The sequence below is a fragment of the Notothenia rossii genome (assembly GCF_949606895.1).
Source record: "Notothenia rossii genome assembly, chromosome: 8".
NCBI lineage: Eukaryota > Metazoa > Chordata > Actinopteri > Perciformes > Nototheniidae > Notothenia > Notothenia rossii.
This window is the reverse complement of record NC_136906.1, coordinates 31,774,417-31,792,650: the sequence shown is the minus strand read 5'-3', so window position 1 is coordinate 31,792,650 and position 18,234 is coordinate 31,774,417. Positions and strand designations below refer to the sequence as shown.

Here is an 18,234-nt window from a genome sequence, read left to right as displayed (position 1 = left end):
TGGTTGCATTTGTTTTCTAACACAAAACCACTCAAATGCGTAGTGCATGGTCCGAGAAGGACAAACAAATCAACGTAACACTGTAATATTACAGATCAACGACACAGATATGATTCTCATTTTTTCATTTACATTTTATTCAATTGTATTTATTTAATTAAATTGATGTTTTGTTTGTTTTAGTCTGAGTGTTCCAGGCTATTCTCTGAATACCTTGAAGGCCCTGACGGTTCACCACTGGTTAATAAGAATAATCAGGTTAATCTCCCTGAAGCATCAAAGGTTAAATGCTAAAAAGGGACTATATCATGATCACATGATTTCTTGTCACCAACACTCAGCTAAAGGCGGTTAATATTTGGCGTGATGACTTTTAGTGTTCTCATTTAGCCACTTGGTAGCAGTTGCGTGGTGAATTTACATGTTGTAGAGCAAACCGTCACTTGACCAGATCTCTTTTCAGGCATCTAACAAAAACGCAATTTACACAATGGAACAGGAAGTGCTTAGATGCTAACCCGTTCTTGGTTTTAGGGCTCGTTCCTGCAGCATGCTAAAGACACAGTTGTTATGTTTTTCTGATGAAAATGTTACCTTGCGGGCCTGGCTCTGGTATTTGACGGCCTTCTTGGTGTCGGATACGGCTCTCTCCACGTAGTCAACGGAGTGTTCAACATTGTACTCAATTCTGTCAATCATCTCTCCCTAAAAACATATGTAAACAGTTGTACAGAAAACTTCCAAACAATGCTGCATATACTTCCCAATGTCACGTCACAAACCTGGCTCTCGACCAGCATGGCCATGTCGACGAACATGTCGTGCAGCTCACGGATGCTGTTTTCCAGCTTGATGATCTCGGTGTGTCTGGTCTCGATCTCATTCAGAGCCTGCTTGGTCATCTGAGAGTCCATTTTGATCTACAGGTTTTACCACAAACATTCATTTACACTGACATCTTTAAAGTGAAAGAAAACATAAATTGAATTAAAATAAAATAAACAAATATACAAAGTTTTTATAGGTAATAAAAACACTATACATTTGGGAATATATTAATAAAGCCTCTTTAAAACCAGACCTATTGATATCCAAGTCAGTGATAATGTTCAAAATGTAAAGCCTCTTGATTTCCAAGTCTTTAAAAGTGCTTAAAGTTCAAACTTGTTGATATTCCAGTCTTTGAGAATGTTTAAAAGTAAAAACCTGCATGAATCCAAATCTTGAATAATTTATAACAGTACAAACCTGTTGATATCTAAGTCTTTAATAATGTTCAAAAGCAAAAATCTGTTGATATCCAATGTTTGACAATGTATTAAATTCAAAATACTGTGATATTTAGGAACATATTCATAATGCTAATGTATTGTGATATACTAGTGTTGATAACTGACATTAAAATTGATTTTAATATAATTTAAATAATATACACAACATCTTGTTTTACCCACACTTGAGTCTTCAGTGCAATAATTTCCCCAAAAATATGAATTTGATTGCTAACATTGTTATTATTAAATGTTTCTACTTCAAGCATTCTATAATATTTTTATCATGTATTCTTAATAGGGATGCTCCGATCAGGGTTTTTGGGGCCGATCGCCGATCCCTGGAATCAGAATTGGCCGATACCGATCGCCGATCCGATCATAGGGCTATGGGGATCTTCCATTTAAAGTGACGTTTAAAACTCAGTTAATGGGGCTCATTTTTATGTTGCTTCAGTTTATAATCGTAACGGATCGAAAAGTTCAGATACATTTTACAATAAATGTTTGCGCTTCCACAGACAACCAACAACATAATTATTACATTCAAATTAAGTACATTATTCAAGTTTACATTAACTTTGGATAATAACACGAGAGAAATGAGCGGAAGCGCTCTCTCTCCTTCTCTCTCTCTCTCTCTCTCCCCCTCCTGACAGCCTGTCAGCAGCGGCGGCGGATTCATTTCAGAAGTGGGGGGGCCAAAAAGTGTGTGTGTGTGTATGTGAAAGAAATGCTAAATCTACAGTGGTAATCAGTCCGCCAGTGCCTCCGCCAGGGCGGAGTGGTAATCACTCCGCCTCTCTGGCTACAGGAGGTAATGCAATTCATGAAACTTATTTAAAGAAATTCAAGAAATTGACATAAATTATTTATTCAACCGATGAACAATAGTTGTAATACAGTTACGAAAAGGACGAAGAGCCACTCGAACTGGCCTGGCTGGGGCGTAATATGAACTGTATAATAAAATAGGTCTTCCAATGAAACTATTGGTTAATAACACCTAACACAAGCTGTGATGTCATGTAATCAAAATCACATGACTCAAATGTCCAATCACAGGTGAGGGTGGAGGCGGAGCACCCTTCAAACAAATGTCCGACATTAGGCTAAAGCTAAAGAACATTTCCACGTGGCTAAATCTACACAATCTTCCTAGATTTTGCCGAAGTAAACCTCCCTTCGCTCACTGGCAAAGCAGAAGCTCCGGAGCACTTTTTTGAGGTCCAGGCCGTCGGTCAAATCTTTGTGGATGTGGAGGAAGAGAAGGTGATTTAAGCGGCGCTCGGACATTGTTGAACGGAGGAACGTCTTCAACCGACGGAGGCTGGAGAAGCTCCGCTCAGCTGTTGCATTTGACATTGGCACAGTCAAATACAGCCGTAAAAGTTTATCCACTTCACTGAAGAGGGATTGCGTGCCTCGTCCCTGTGCCGCCAGCATGTCGGTGATTGTGGACACCTTTGTCACCTGCATGATGGGTCTTTCAGCGGCGGAACTACTGTTGTGTGCCTGCAAAACTGCTGGAAACAGTGACAGCCGTTCCATGTCAATATCACCTGTGTACATGTCGACCAGATTTTGGGGGATGTTGATGCTGCCGAAACCAGGGGGACTGTTTACTGCTGTGAGGAGTACCTGCTCCATACTCATCAGCAGCTGCAGAGTGGGTTGGTTAAACCTGCGAGTCAGCTCAGAAGTGAGCAGGTCAACTACCTCAAAAAACTGGCTCCTGAAGTAGTCCTCTGGATTTTCCCACTGATGAGACGCATCCCCATCATCATAACGGCGTGGAGCGCGCCGCCTTGGAGGAAGAGCCGGGGCCTGGACCAGGTCGCTCATGTTCGTTCTTTGGGCCTCTTCAAAGATGCTGTGGAATGCCTCTGTGGACCTCAGGTTTGTGTAGTGTGTCTGGAGCATCTGCACTGCTGACTTAACTGTCTCTGCTGAGAGGTCTTTGGACTGGAGCACCCGAGCCACCTCTTCCGCAGAAGAAAACAGTGTAAGACACACTTTCAATCCGAAGAACACACTAAATTGAGTCATCAATGCCTGCAGCCCTGGTGCCTTCTTGCTTGCTTCTGTGTTCCCCCCCATTCGGATTATTTCATCCAACGTGTCGTAGACGGCTTCATAATTCGCAAGCAGGGATTTTATTGCACTGCCTCTGGCTGTCCAGCGAGTGGGGCAGAGCGGTGTGAGGCCACTGACAGTAGGAGAGGCAGCAGCTGCAGCATCCCTAATGGTATTAAAGATGGCAAGTCGTTTTGGTGAGTTGTTGATGACCTCATGTATGTCGTGAACTAAACTGAAGGCACCACGTACCATGTTGCACTTTGAAGCAGCTTCCTGGAGTATGAGGTTTAAGCTGTGATTAGTGCAATGCATTGAGATTGCTTTGGGATTGATGTCTTTAAAACGTTTGGCCACACCTGACATTTGTCCCTGTAGAACAGATGCGCCATCGTAGGTTTGCCCTCTCATGTCACCAATGTCCAGGCCGCATCTCAGTAACATGTCCTTAATAGTAAGCGTTATTGATAATGCGTCAGTCTTAGGACAGTCATACATTCCTATGAAGTCTTCATGGACAACATAATCAGCTGATACCCATCGTACAGTCAGAGACAATTGTTACTGCCCGGAGCAATCGCGAGTTTTATCCACAATAACTGCATAATGTTCTGCATTGTTTTTAATTTCTGTTAATAAAGTGGTGAGAGATTCCCGATACATTTGGTTTATGAGTTCATTGATTGTCTCGTGTGATGCATATTTCCCGGTGAGCATGAAGCTTCTCAGAGTGGGGTTTTTATCAGCTACGAGTTCTACTAGCCTTTTGAAATTGCTCTCCTTATCCTCATGCCCCCTGATTGCTAGGCCCTGTCGGGTTAGAAACTGCAGACAGCGCAGCTGCTCCATCATCCCATCTCTTCTTTTTTCCTGCTCAATACGCTCCTGTTGGACAAGCTGGATGTTGACTGGTGTTTGACTGAAGAAAGCACACTTTTTTTGAACACACTCTCTGTGAACATTGGACTTTTCGTGGCTGTCCAGGAGGCTTGGGCACTTTTTCCAGTTATTACATCCGGTATTTACAAAACTGTCATCTCCACATTTTGAGAAAGTTACCAGGCGTTTGACAGCAGCAAATCTGCAAATTTCACAGAAGGCCCGTTTAGTGGTTTTACAAAGAATTAGCCACTCTCGGTTTTTGTACCATTCTGCATTAAAGTACCTTTCTCTTTGTCCAAACGATCTAGCGGTCTCCTTTTTATCAACAATTAGCTGTGCAGCTTTACCCGTCTCGATGTCGCGACAACAAGCCTCCACGCAGTCGGAACCAGCCTGTTTCGGTTCAACGAGGCCTGCGGTTTTGACAGTCTCTGCGGCCGCAGAGCTGCTGCTTTTGGGTTTATCTGGCTGCGCTGGTTCTATAGTTGAAGGTCCAGGCTCCGGAGTTGTGGTGGATGTCAGGGATGTGACATTGAAGTGGTTGAATTTAAGTTTAGTTTGACTGTATTTCATTTTCTTATGCGCTGGTTCTTCTGACATGTTTGCGAGCTAAGTTTATCTTTCTAGGTTAACGGCTGCCACACACAGAACAACGTAACAAATAAACAAATCTCAGCTTTTTTATTGGTTGTAATGTAGGCTACTTGATACATTTGAATGGTGTGACAAAGTCCTCTTTGATTGGATTAAAATGTACATATTCTTCCTGTTATGTTTGCCTGCTTTATTTTACCTAGTGCAATATTTGAACTGCTCGCATTGACCCAAAGACACATTTTGAGTTGTATACACTGTTGGAAAGAGGAGATTCCTAGCTTTCTAATGATATCAGGATTGTTGTTGTACTCCAAATATTAAGCAAAATGTCACATTATATAATGATTGCCACCGAGTCATAATTTTGAGAAAAAGACGTTCAAAGTTTCCTCTTCTCTGGAATCCATCGATCTGATTGATTATTAGCGGGGCAAATGACCAGAGTAGCTATGGAGGGAAAATATTTTCGTTTGGATTACTTGTCTGGGGTAAACTCGCAAGTGTGTCTGTGTTAAACACACAGACGAGAAACACCGGCTGTTGTTATGCCCTGTGACGTTAAATTACTCCGTTCTCCTCTTGTAATTATGCCGTTACAAGCTTTCAAAGTTGTATTTATCATCTGGATTTGCCGAAACAAGTTTAATATTCTGAAAGCCAAGACTTTGTTTATTTGAAATCAGATGAAACTGTCACGGACCCTGCCGTGTTATCTAGATTACTATACGGTTTACATTAATAATTTCAGTGAGAGGGAGGGGGAGGGGAGCTGCTGCTGCTGCTGCGCTGAGGGGGAGCCGAGTGAGAGCGAGGTGCCTGTCTTCTTCCCTTTACAAGCTTCAAAACTGTATTTATCGTTTGTTTTTGGAAATAAAAGTTTCATATTCTGAAAGCCAAGACTTTGCTTATTTAAAATCAAACAAAAAACTCGAACCCCGGAAAAATATTTTTTTACACAAATACACGTATATTTTTGAATTGATCCATAAAAGTGGGGGGGCCAATGGCCCCTTGGCCCCCCTGCTTCCGGCGCCCCTGCCTGTCAGTATCTCATGAGTGACCCGACAGTGAAGAATACATACATTTATAACTAGTTGAGCTTGTTCCAGAGGTAGATAAAATAGCTAAGTGTGTTAGGTCTAACTCTTACGGCTCGTCCACACAGCAGCGTTAAAAAAATCTTGGAGGCGGGCGTGTCTGAAAGCTTGGGGATTTTTTGTGAGCAACGCGACCAACAACCAATCACATGAATCTCCCGCCCCCGACATACAAAGCAATAGCAATGTTAAAACGAAGTAAACTGGATATAAACTCCCCAAACAGGCGAAAACCTACCAGTTTCACCCACTGTCTCTGCCACCTCCCTCCATGCCTGGTTCCTCCGGTTTGTATCCTGCTAAGTTATTAGCGACTGGTCATAAAGAACCGGGTGATTTTCTACCGCAATAACTGATTTCTCCTCCATTTTCAGGAATATAGAAAATGAACTGCGGTCTGGCTCTCCCAGCTTGCACGCGGTTTGATTGGCTAGTGCTTGTACTGTCAGATTTGCATAAACGGGATTTGATTGGCTGACGCTTCCACCTCAGCTTCAAAAGTTGAACATTACTCAACTTTTAGATCACACTATTAAGAGTGAATATCGGCCGATAATGATCGGCGGCCAATCAATGGGAGCATTCCTAATTCTTAACATCAAAATCTGATATTGCGACCCTATGTGCAAGTAAACAAAGTCAATGAGATTTTCAAAATAAAATATTTGGGGTTGATATACGCAGTTTTGGAGGTTTAAACCAGTTTCCAGTATTACGCTAAAAGTTAATTTGGCGTAAAATGTGGTGCTGACTTGGCCTCCAGTTTCTTCTGACATTCAAAATGTCCGACTAACTTACCTGTCTGTAGAGTAACTTAACACCGGCTGTAAACCTGTTGTTGACTGAGGGGCTCAGCGTGAAATGTGAAGATTTCCAGCGCAGTGTTAAGTTACAGACCTGATCACAAACATCAGATCAATCTGCTCGGGCCAGAGGTAGAGGTGCATGCATGTTTTAGCTTTTATTTTGAGCGAGCCAGTAATTCATGTTTAGTTGACTCGTCAAAATAAAAGCTTCCCAGTGCACCATCCTATTGTTACATGCCATGTGGCAACGGCCGTGTTCACTTGATGTTTCAGCGCACCTCATGGCGATTCTGCATCCCAATTAAAACTGGTGAGGGGACGCAGAATGGCTCAGGCAACAGTGAGGCTCAGGTGCGATGCTTACATCATCCGTGAAGATGGCCAGCTTGCCACTCTCCAACATGTCCTCTAGTTCTTCATTGGTGGTGGTCCTCCCAGCTGCAGAGAGAAAACAGAGAGGGAACTGCCATTTATGCTCATTTCTTTTGACCAGGTCTTATTTGCAAAGTTTGGGAGAAGAGTTGAATATTTTTGATAAATAACAATAAAAAAAGAAACTGGTGTCTTGTAAAACCCTGAAGAAACTGCACTTTGTGTGCATATATGTATATTAGTTTTTACAACTTAATTAATTGAAATATATATTTTGTATTCTCATATTTTGTATTTTCTTTGGGTATATATTTCTTTCTTATATACACTTTATTTCATAATATTCTTTTTCAGAATTTAGCTTACCCTTAGTTTCTCTTACTGTGTTTGCATGTATGGATAAATACAAATTCCTTGAATGTAAAATGCCGAGAAAACTCTAAATCACATTGACGTTACATAACATGACATATTTTAAATTTACTCTGAAAAGTTTATAAAAATAGATTTGACCTTATTAGTTCACGAAGACATCTGTATCTCTCTTTCTTATAACATTTAGATTTTCTCTACAGTTTTGTGATCTTATGAGCCTGTTCACCTAAATTGATATGAATGGAATTTTATGAAGACATCGTCTGAGGTTAATTGACTCTTATTATCTCATGAAATATAATATTTAAATGTAATTTTGTAGCTTGAATTAAAGCTGCTTTTGTCTATTCATGTGGACATTTGAACCTTGGCTAATCCCCTAAATTATTTTTTAATAAAGGCTCATCTGATAAAGCTAGATTTAAATAAATGTAGTTTGCTTTTGTTTTTAATCTGTTACAACATGTTTGATGGAAAGAAATGTTTTAGTTTTTTTCTTTGTTTTCTCTGTTCAGCATTTAAAGTGTATGTTGAATATTGATTGTACTGAGTATAACAGTCATTTAATGTGTGTACTCACTGATCTCCCTGCTGTTACCACAATTTGTATACGTTTTGTACTGGATGTATTAGTTGTGTAGCGCTTGTACTCACTGATCTCCAGCTGTGTGCAGTAACAGTACATGGTATATTGGGTACTGTGTATGTGAGTTGTGTACTGCATGTACTCACTGATCTCCAGCTGTCTCTGGATGCGGTCCTTGCAGCGGTCGCGGTACTTGGACTGCGTGGTGTTGTACTCAGTCATCACCTCCACGAACTTACGAGACAGCGTTGAGTGCTGCAGGTTATCAAATAATTAAAACACGAAACATTTAAAGTCATCAAATCAGACTCTGAGACACTTGGGGCGACGATTTTCTGCCATTTGATACACCAAACAAACAGTCAATATATGATGAAGACAGTTTCAGCCCTGAAGAAACAGAAACCACGTGAAACATTTCTGAGCAGCAGCCACCAACCAAACAGATTTCTGAGGATTTAACAAATAACACCTTCATTTTTATCTTAGCTTTTAAACAAAAACACATAATGAGTAATATGTAATTCCATAATCAGCGCCAAAATATTTTAGAACACAATTTTCTTTAAAAGCCTCTAAAATACAGCTGCTTTTCTTCATTTTATATTATATTAAAGTTAATCTTTGGATATTTAGAGCCTTCACCTTGGACATTGATTTCATTTCAAACCTTTATTTAATCAGATTGGTCCCTTGAGATCATAGATCTCTTTTTCAAGGGAGACTTGCAGAATTGATGATCTGTAATTAAAATGTTTTTATATATTTTCTCACAATTTACACACCATTGATCTATAAAATAATCTGCAGATTAGTTAATGATTAAAATAATCGAAGGAACAGGAACTGCCCTTATTCTTGCTCCTTTTGTACTTCTACTTTATTCAAATGACTTCAACGATTATTTTTCATTATTAAATTGTATTATTACAATAACAACAGATTGATTTTTCTTCTGATCAACATTATTACTATTTTTGTTTACATTTAATTGTTTATTTTGTTTAATTAAAATTATTTCTGATATTTTATAGACCAATTTTATCAATCCAAAATGAAAATAATTTCAGCCATATTGAGCATATACAAGCAGGGGGCCCTCAGATTTTGAGATACCCCTACCCGAGGTAGAACAAATGACAACAATGATTTTTCTTATCTTTAGGGTCTCCCATTAATGAAATTGATTGTTGTCAAATTTTATTTTGGGGGAAAAAACGTTTGTTCTTTAGACCTACCCCAATCTCTGAAAAAGAGCCAAATTAGACCAGGCCGGATATGGGCAAGGTGACAAAAAAGCCCATAACTTGAGAATGACCACTCTTTTCCTCTTCAGATTTGCTGAGGTATGAACCAGGTGGCTGTCCTACATCACTAAATAGTCAGACAATTATTTAACTCAAGAAATACTGAATTATAGTCCTGTGAATTTAGCTTTAGTTTAGATGGAAATTGTACTTTTGGTGATAGGAACAAAGGACTCAATCACTTTTCTCTCATTTATCAGAAAAACAGAAATTCCTAAAAAATATACCATTACTGAATTGTCTAGGGTGCTATTGAACACTAACCAGTAGTTGTATGGAAATATCTGGTACAGTTCTATTGCAAATGAGATTTCTTTAGACATAGGCCTACCTCTTCTCTGATACAATCAAACTCAGAATGGGGGATAAGTGGCACAATAGCCTATAAGTTAAGAATGCTCACTCTGATGGTCATTATATTTGGGGAGGGAAATACCAGGTGGCTGAACTACATCACCAAATAGTCAGAATAAGAGTAACCCAATACAATAGATTGCAAGCCTCTAAAACATAGGTGTAAATAGTACAGGTGTTATTGAAACTTTAACCTTAATTCAAAGTACAGTATACAATTCATCAAATAATTCTGTGAGAGGTCAAGTATATAGATACTAGAATATAATGTTAAATGTCAGGTTCCTCAGAAACGTTAAGGGATACATGTTGACATTCTGCACAGCAGGTGCAGAACTCCGTACAGGGAAGGCTAACAGAGAGGCACTGGCACTTTCCACTCTCTCCACACTTTGCATCTTTGCAAAACAAGTGAGTAATGTCTGTCACTTCTGTAGGTGCTGGGGGTTTTGTAAATAGCACTGGTTGAATGGTCCCATTTCTGACAATCCACCCCCTGCCAACAGGACTCCATAACAAGGGGTTTGGGTTCGGGCTGTGACACCATATCGCTGTCTGAAATATTGCTCTTTACATGTTGTTGAAATGCATCCTCTGTTGGCGGCAGATTTTCCGAGGCTGCATCTGTTGTTGATGCAATTATGAACCTCAGTTCATCCAAGTTTGTGCACATCAGACCAATTTCCTTTTTCTTTTTTCCATATAACAGAAGCGCAAATTCTCTTGCGACTGGCAAAGACTCTTCCAAGCTGGCAGAGAGTCCAAAATGGGCCAGATCTTTGAGCTTGCTGAGATGGGTCTTGAGTTTGGTGAATGCTGTTGTCTTTCCTATTCTGTAAAAACAACTTGTTGTGCCACAAGGGTGCATGACATGCTGGTAGACAGTTAGACATGTGGTTTCCGCCCAGCTTCAGGACCATCTCCAACTAAACGGCCTCTTTGAGAAATTCCGGTCCGGTTTCCGTTCCGCCCACAGCACTGAAACAGCTCTGGTCAGGGTCACAAACGACCTGCTGATGGCGGCTGACACTGGTTCCCCATCTCTCCTCATCCTCCTGGATCTGACTGAAGCATTCAACACTGTTGGCCATAACATCCTCCTTCAGCGCCTCCAATACACCATCGGACTCTCTGACTCCGCCCTGAGCTGGTTCCAGTCCTACCTGTCTGGAAGAATAGAGTACGTCTCCTTGGGAGGTGCGAGGTCCCAGACACACCCTGTCACCTGTGGTGTCCCTCAAGGGTCGGTCCTCGGGCCCACTCTGTTCACCCTGTACACTCTGCCCCTTGGCCGTGTCATCAGCCAGCATGGAATATCATTCCATTGCTACGCTGATGACACGCAGCTATACATAAAGACAGAGCCTATCTCACATGCATCCTCACTGTCACCATCATTATCACCGTTCCCATCAACATCCTTTAACACATGCATTGAGGAGATAAAGGCTTCAACACAACAAAACTTCCTGCAGCTAAATAGCTCCAAAACAGAGGCTATTTTAGTTGGCACCCCAAACCAGGTCCAGTCATCCCCCATAACCCACATCACCTTTTCTGGCCAAAACATACCCCTCTCTGCATCAGTTACCAACCTAGGTGTAAGATTTTAGACCTGAGATCTGACCTTTGACACCCACATCAAACAACTGGTCCATGCCTTAGTTTCCTCAATGCTTGACTATTGTAACGCTCTCCTCATTGGAAATCCTAGCGGGAGCCTTCAGAAGCTCCAATACGTACAGAACAGTGCCGCTAGGATCCTTATGAGGGTGAGAAAATACAACCACATCACACCCGTCCTTCATTCCCTCCACTGGCTTCTTGTCTCGTTCAGGATTGAATACAAAATCTCACTGCTCACCCATCAGTGCATCCACGGGAACGCTCCTCCATACCTGAAATAACTACTCACATCAAAAACCTCCACACCTAATCTCCGTTCCACAACAAACCATCTGCTTCGCCCACCCAGGAACAAACTCCACACAATGGGGGATCCGGCTTTCTGTCCAGCTGCCCCCTCACCTGTGGAATTCCCTCCCCTGAGGACTCCACACACCACTGAAGCCTTTAAGAAAGGCCTAAAAACCTTTCTTTTAAAAAAAGCCTTTGATTAAACTTGTGTTTATTTTTGTTTGTTTCTTACACCTCCTGTAGCATTTTGGAATTGCTTTTAGCAATGAAAGGTGCTTTACAAATACAATGTAGTATTATTATTATTATTATTATTATTATTATTATTATTATTATTATGTCTTTTCCCATTTTCTCACATATGGTGTTCATGGGGACGTATCTCTCTCTCATTCCATGGCCTGCATGCATGTACACTAGGGATGAACCAAACATGTATTTGCTTGCATAATATATGAGCATTACTTCCACACCTGTGTCATCAGATCTCGCAATGATGCGGGAATATGACTCTGCAAGATGTATGGAGCTCTATCCTTGTGTCTGTCTCCTCCTGATCACTGTACAGCGATGTCAAACTGCTGACTCCTGCTGTTCAGATGCTTTTCACCTCCTCCCCTTCGTAAAATCCTGAGTGTAGTCTGTGTGGGGCAGCAGTGACAATGTAGTTGCTCACAAACATGCACAGTGCAGTCTTGTTTCCACTACTCCTCAAGTACTTCCTGTAGTTTGGGACATTTGTTTTGCTTTAGGTTGTAACACTCATTACAGATCTGCACTTTTTTAAATGCACCTGCATTTACACACCCGTGTGTTTGGCACATATTATATATATATATAGAAAACAAGAAATGCAATGTGTAGACATGGTATTTGACAGGTATGACGGCCCACAGTCAATCAAAGACCTGGAGAGGCAAAGGAGAGGTGCAAGTGATGGAAGGCCAACACATGTTATGACTGGCAAAACAAATACATGTTTGGTTAATCTCTAGTGTACATGCATGCAGGCCATGGAATGAGAGAGAGATATGTCCCCATCAACACCATGAGAAAATTGGAAAAGACATGTCTAACTGTCTACCAGCATGTCGTGCACTCACTGGCTGTGGCACAACAAGTAGTTTGTACAGAATAGGAAAGACAACAGCATTCACCAAACTCAAGACCCATCTCAGTGAGCTCAAAGATCTGGCCCATTTTGGACTCTCTGCCAGCTTGGAAGAGTCTTGGCCAGTTGCAAGAGAATTTGCGCTTCTGCTATATGGAAAAAAGGAAATTGGTCTGATGTGCACAAACTTGGATGAACTGAGGTTCATAATTGCATCAACAAAAGATGCAGCCTCTGAAAATATGCCGCCAACAGAGGATGCATTTCAACAACATGTAAAGAGCAATGTTTCAGACAGCGATATGGTGTCACAGCCCGAACCCAAACCCTTGTTATGGAGTCCTGTTGGCAGGGGGTGGATTGTCAGAGATGGGACCATTCAACCAGTGCTATTTACAAAACCCCCAGCACCTACAGAAGTGAGAGACATTACTCACTTGTATTGCAAAGATGCAAAGTGTGGAGAGAGTGGAAAGTGCTAGTGCCTCTCTGTTGGCCTTCCCTGTACGGAGTTCTGCACCTGCTGTGCAGAATGTCAACATGTATCCCCTAACGTTTCTGAGGAACCTGACATTTAACATTATATTCTAGTATCTATATACTTGACCTCTCACAGAATTATTTGATGAATTGTATACTGTACTTTGAATCAAGGTTCCAGTTTCAATCAAACCTGTACTATTTACACCTATGTTGCAGAGGCTTGCAATTTAGAACTAATACACTTTATTGTATTGGGTTACTCTTATTCTGACTATTTGGTGATGTAGTTCAGCCACCTGGTATATCCCTCTCCAAATATAATGACCATCAGAGTGAGCATTCTTAACTTATAGGCTATTATGCCACTTATCCCCTATTCTGAGTTTGACTGTGTCAGAGAAGAGGTAGGCCTATGCCTAAAGAAATCTCATTTGCAATAGAACTGTACCAGATATTTTAATACAACTACTGGTTAGTGTTCAATAGCACCCTAGACAATTCAGTAATGGAATATTTTTTAGGAATTTCTGTTTTTCTGATAAATGAGAGAAAAGTGATTAAGTCCTATGTTCCTATCACCAATAAGTACAATTTCCGTCTAAACTAAAGCTAAGTCTACAGGACTATAATTCAGTATTTCTTTAGTTAAATAATTGTCTGACTATTTGGTGATGTAGGACAGCCACCTGGTTCATACCTCAGCAAATCTAAAGAGGATAAGAGTGGTCATTCTCAAGTTATGGGCTTTTTTTTCACCTTTCCCATATCCGGCCTGGTCTAATTTGGCTCTTTTTCAGGGATTGGGGTAGTTCTAAAGAACAACCAAAAAAACATTTTTTCCCCCAAAATAAAATTTGACAACAATCAATTTCATTAATGGGAGACCCTAAAGATAAGAAAAATCATTGTTGTTATTTGTTCCACCTCGGGTAGGGGTATCTCGAAAACTAAAGCCTTTTTTGATGACTTGCTGCTGGACTATTATATTTGAACGGGCAAAATGGAGATTTAACATAACTGTGTGTTTGTGTTTGCGTGTGCGTGTTTTATAAGTTTCTGCAGTTCTCCTCTTATCCACCAGGGGGCAGACTGATGGTGGGAGCAGCCAATGACAGAGCAGGATAATGCAGGGTCACAAACTGCATCCTCTTACATCAGTGTGTGTTTTAAAGTCAGCTGTGTGTTATTTTCTTTAATTCACAGCAACTTAATGTATCAAAGTCTTTCTCGTAAAATCAGTCAACCAAAGGTGAAAATACATTACTATTTCCTTTTATAACTTTCATTTATTAAGAGTGAATTTGTTGCTAGATTTCGATCTTCGTTTGACAAAAAAATACAATTCAAGTGGGCAAAGAAAATTTAAATCTTTGTATTCATTCATACATACTTAATTGTGCTCCTTGTTTCCCAAGCTTATGGCATTTTATAATTAAACTATACTTGGTCTGTTTTTTTCTAAAATATAATAAATTATTGAAATAAAAACACCTTGCTTATAGTATGAGCTTGGACATGAACAGAAAACCATCCATCCATCTTCTCCCGCTTATCCGTGGTCGGGTCGCAGAGGACACACAACTTACATGAATTTAAATTCATTAAGTTTTTACTTAAATTAATTTAAGTTGTGTCAGAAATGTGTTTAAAGCAGTGCTTTTTGTAAAAGCTCAATACAAAGTCTGACCTGTGTCTTGCGGATCCTGAGGTCCGCTGATGATCTGTTGAGACCCTCCTCCTGCTCGATGCTCTGCTCGATTGCTGCGGGGAAATCACACTGGACATTTCAGTTCATGCTTTTATTTCGAAAATGTTGGATTGTAAGATTTCTCTTATTTGCTTCCCTTATGTCAAATGTCTATAATGTAGTGCCGAGAGACGGGAGTCGGAGGCGGTGCATCGAAGGTACAAAGTTAGCTTTATTGAGCATCAGAAACACACATGTTGTCAGCTTGAAGCCCGGGAAGAGAAGGGGAAGAAGAAAGGAGGGCACACAATAGGTACAGTCAACATATGTGTACGTGCGGAACAATACTCCCAACCCGTAGTTCCATAAGTGAATTATGTCAATCAGTGATCACTACACAAGCCCCCCCAGAATTCAACTATAGACACAATCCTCACGTCCGGGAGGAAGCACCACAGGGGCCGAGGAGGGTGGGGCCGCAGGCGAGGCCATGGAACGGGCCGTCGGAAGGGGGTCGCAGGAGCGGGCAGGGGCCCCAATGAGGGTGAGGGCATCCCCACCGGGGTTGGGAGTGGGCCATGGAACAGGCCATCTTAAGGGGCGTGAATATCCCCGGGAGGCAGGAGCAGTATCCCCGTGAGGAAGGAGCCGTGGATAGGGGAGAGGCCAGACGGGGTCAGATGGGTTGACGTCAGAAGCCGCCGTCGAGGCGAACCGTGAGCCGAACCGTGAGCCGAACCGTGAGCCGCGGTTAGAGGAAAGGCCAGGCAGGGTCCAGAAGTGCGCCACCCAGGCGCCGATGAAAGCGTGGGCGACGTCCGAAGCTGTTGCCGAGGCGAGGGAAGAGGCCGGACAGGTTCCCGAAGCGCACCACCCAGGCGCCGATGAAAGCGTGGACGACGTCCGAAACTGTCGAGGCGAGGGGAGACGGGGTCCAGAAGTGCGCCACCCAGGCGCCGTTGAAAGCGTGGGCGTCGTCCGAAACCGCCGTTGAGGTGGTGAAACAGCGAGACGGTTCACACGATGCCGTCCAGACTTGGTCGAACCTCCTCTCAGGCACCACAAAAAAAGGGTTAACAGTTGGATGTTAACAGATGGATTAAGTAAGCCGTTAGCTGTCAGTCGTCGTTGCTGCTAGCTCACGCATCTGGCGTGTGACACACGCTTTCACTCTCAATCTCACGATCTCACGATCTCACGCTGCCCAAACTATTCTCACACCAAAAACAAGATGAACCGGCGGTCGTTTTTGGTTGGTTATTTACAATGTTGAGTTGACAGCTGCTCAAGTTGTCGATCTCCCTCCCCGCCCCCACCACCTTTAACAACGTTAAACAGACAGCAGAGCAGTGGGAGCCGGTTGGTCAATCCCCGACCCGTATTGCACATGCGCAGATCTAAGATCCAGTAGAAATTATAAAAAAGTAAAAGTCTGCTGCTTATTGTTCTACTAGGCCAAAAGAGTCAAAGAGTATATGAGAGTGAGAGTGCGTTAATTAATATATTTGGCGGTTTGGAGTAAGTCTGTAGATTTGTTTGTGTGTGTGTGTTTCATGTATAGGCCTCTCACGATAATTAATTTTGTTGGATACATTTTCCCGGAAATTATTGCGATAAACGATAATATTGTCGGCACCGTTCAATGACCATTTTAGACCACTGACATAATGATAATATATAATAATAATTCAAGTATATCCTTTCAAACTGCTAGTCACATCCTCATGTAAATGGCAATTTATCGAGTTCATTTTTATTTATCATACGATAAGTCAATTAATTGCTTATCGCGACAGGCACACAATAAAACAGTGGAAACAAACATGTGTTTGACTTTCATTAGTGAATGAAACTTTGTGCCCTTTATAGTCTGTGTCCAATATTGTGTATTTGTATATATTGTATATATATCAGTGTTTCCCCTATATACAAATAGTGGCGGCGCAGCGCCACTGCTGAAATATGAGCGCCGCTGCTAGGGGGCGCCAGCCCCTTTTTTTCTTAAAATAATAATAAGTGGCGACCATTTTTCATTTTTGATTGTTTGTTATGTGGATTTGTAGTATTTGTGTTACTGGCATAGGCGACACAGGCGGTCGCCTAGGGCGCCAGATCTGGGGGGCGCTGCGCTGGTAGCTCTGGGAGGGAAAAAACATGTTTGAACGTTGGCGCTCATCCAAATGTTCGGCCTTGATGTAACGACATTCATAATTAAGTAAATGTAACACCCTTTTCACCCCGGTTACACGTTTAATTTGCCCTGTACGGTGGGCGCTAGGTTAACTAGGTAAAATAAGATATGAATGAACAACAAAATTAAAATAAGCTACATTTATTTGTTATTGGCTATGGTAGGTTATTGGTTATGTTCACATACTTATTTGATTATTAAAATGTAAACCGATCTTTTTCATATGGGCATTTTAGAGTTGTACCCCCTAGATCAGGTTTCTAGTAATTCTGTGCACAAAGTGCACCAGATTGAAGCATTTTACTGTAAAAAAAAAAGATCTTCCCGGGAGGGCATACCCCGGACCCCCCTAGAGGATGTGACGTCCACCCCCAAATTCCAACATGTTCATACAATACTGAATACATTTGAACCCATTTTGACGTCTATTACCTATGTCAATACGTTTCTGTTTTTGCAGTGTATTTGTCTTTTGTAGAGATTTTTCATTTATTCTTTACACATAAAATGTCGCCTAAAATCTCACCTAGGGCAGCAAATTGTCGAGAACCGGCCCTGGTACTAGGCCTCAAGAGCCTTTCTTGTGCTGACATATAGAAACAAATTGGCGGGGCGCACTTCGCACGCGCACACACTAAAAAATTCCACGCGCTCCGCGCTCACATTATGCTGGGCCCACGTGCCTTAGCACCACTGCTATGACTCCATCCTAGGGGAAACACTGTATATCCTAAACTGTATATATGCTAAGATCCCGCTGCTGACACGATAGCAGGCATTTATTGTGCATATGTGTAATTAAACCCATGATATCAAAATCTCACTCCAGCCAGGTACCCAAAGTTGGCAACCCTGCTGTAAGCCATTAGACGTGGTCGTCGGCCCCGGAGCCTCTGCTAGGTGGCGTGCCTCTACCAGGGAAGGTGCCGCTGCATGACGTGGCCAGCACTTCAGGGGTAAAACGCCACGTGGCCAGGAAGAACCGGTCAGCTCCTTCGGCTAAAGCGCGGGGCTCAACACTAGCCGTGTTAGCAAGCGCTGTCAGGACATGCGGCTGCATGTCCCGAAGAAACAGTCCCATGAACAAGAAGTCGGGTTCTTCCGTACCTAGCAGGTCGTGTA

General features: G+C 41.9%; 1 protein-coding gene across 1 annotated transcript in view; it reads right to left on the bottom strand.

Moving 5' to 3' along the window:
• Window positions 1-18,234, bottom strand: part of LOC307014439 (syntaxin-1B) — a 96,141-nt gene that overhangs the window by 9,643 nt on the left and 68,264 nt on the right. Inside the window, exons 5-9 of the mRNA XM_079642336.1 lie at window positions 14,922-14,995; window positions 8,209-8,317; window positions 7,094-7,167; window positions 783-920; window positions 595-705 (exon numbers count right to left, since the gene is read on the bottom strand). Of these exons, the coding sequence (XP_079498462.1) occupies window positions 595-705; window positions 783-920; window positions 7,094-7,167; window positions 8,209-8,317; window positions 14,922-14,995 (506 nt within the window). The remainder of the gene's footprint in view (window positions 1-594; window positions 706-782; window positions 921-7,093; window positions 7,168-8,208; window positions 8,318-14,921; window positions 14,996-18,234) is intronic.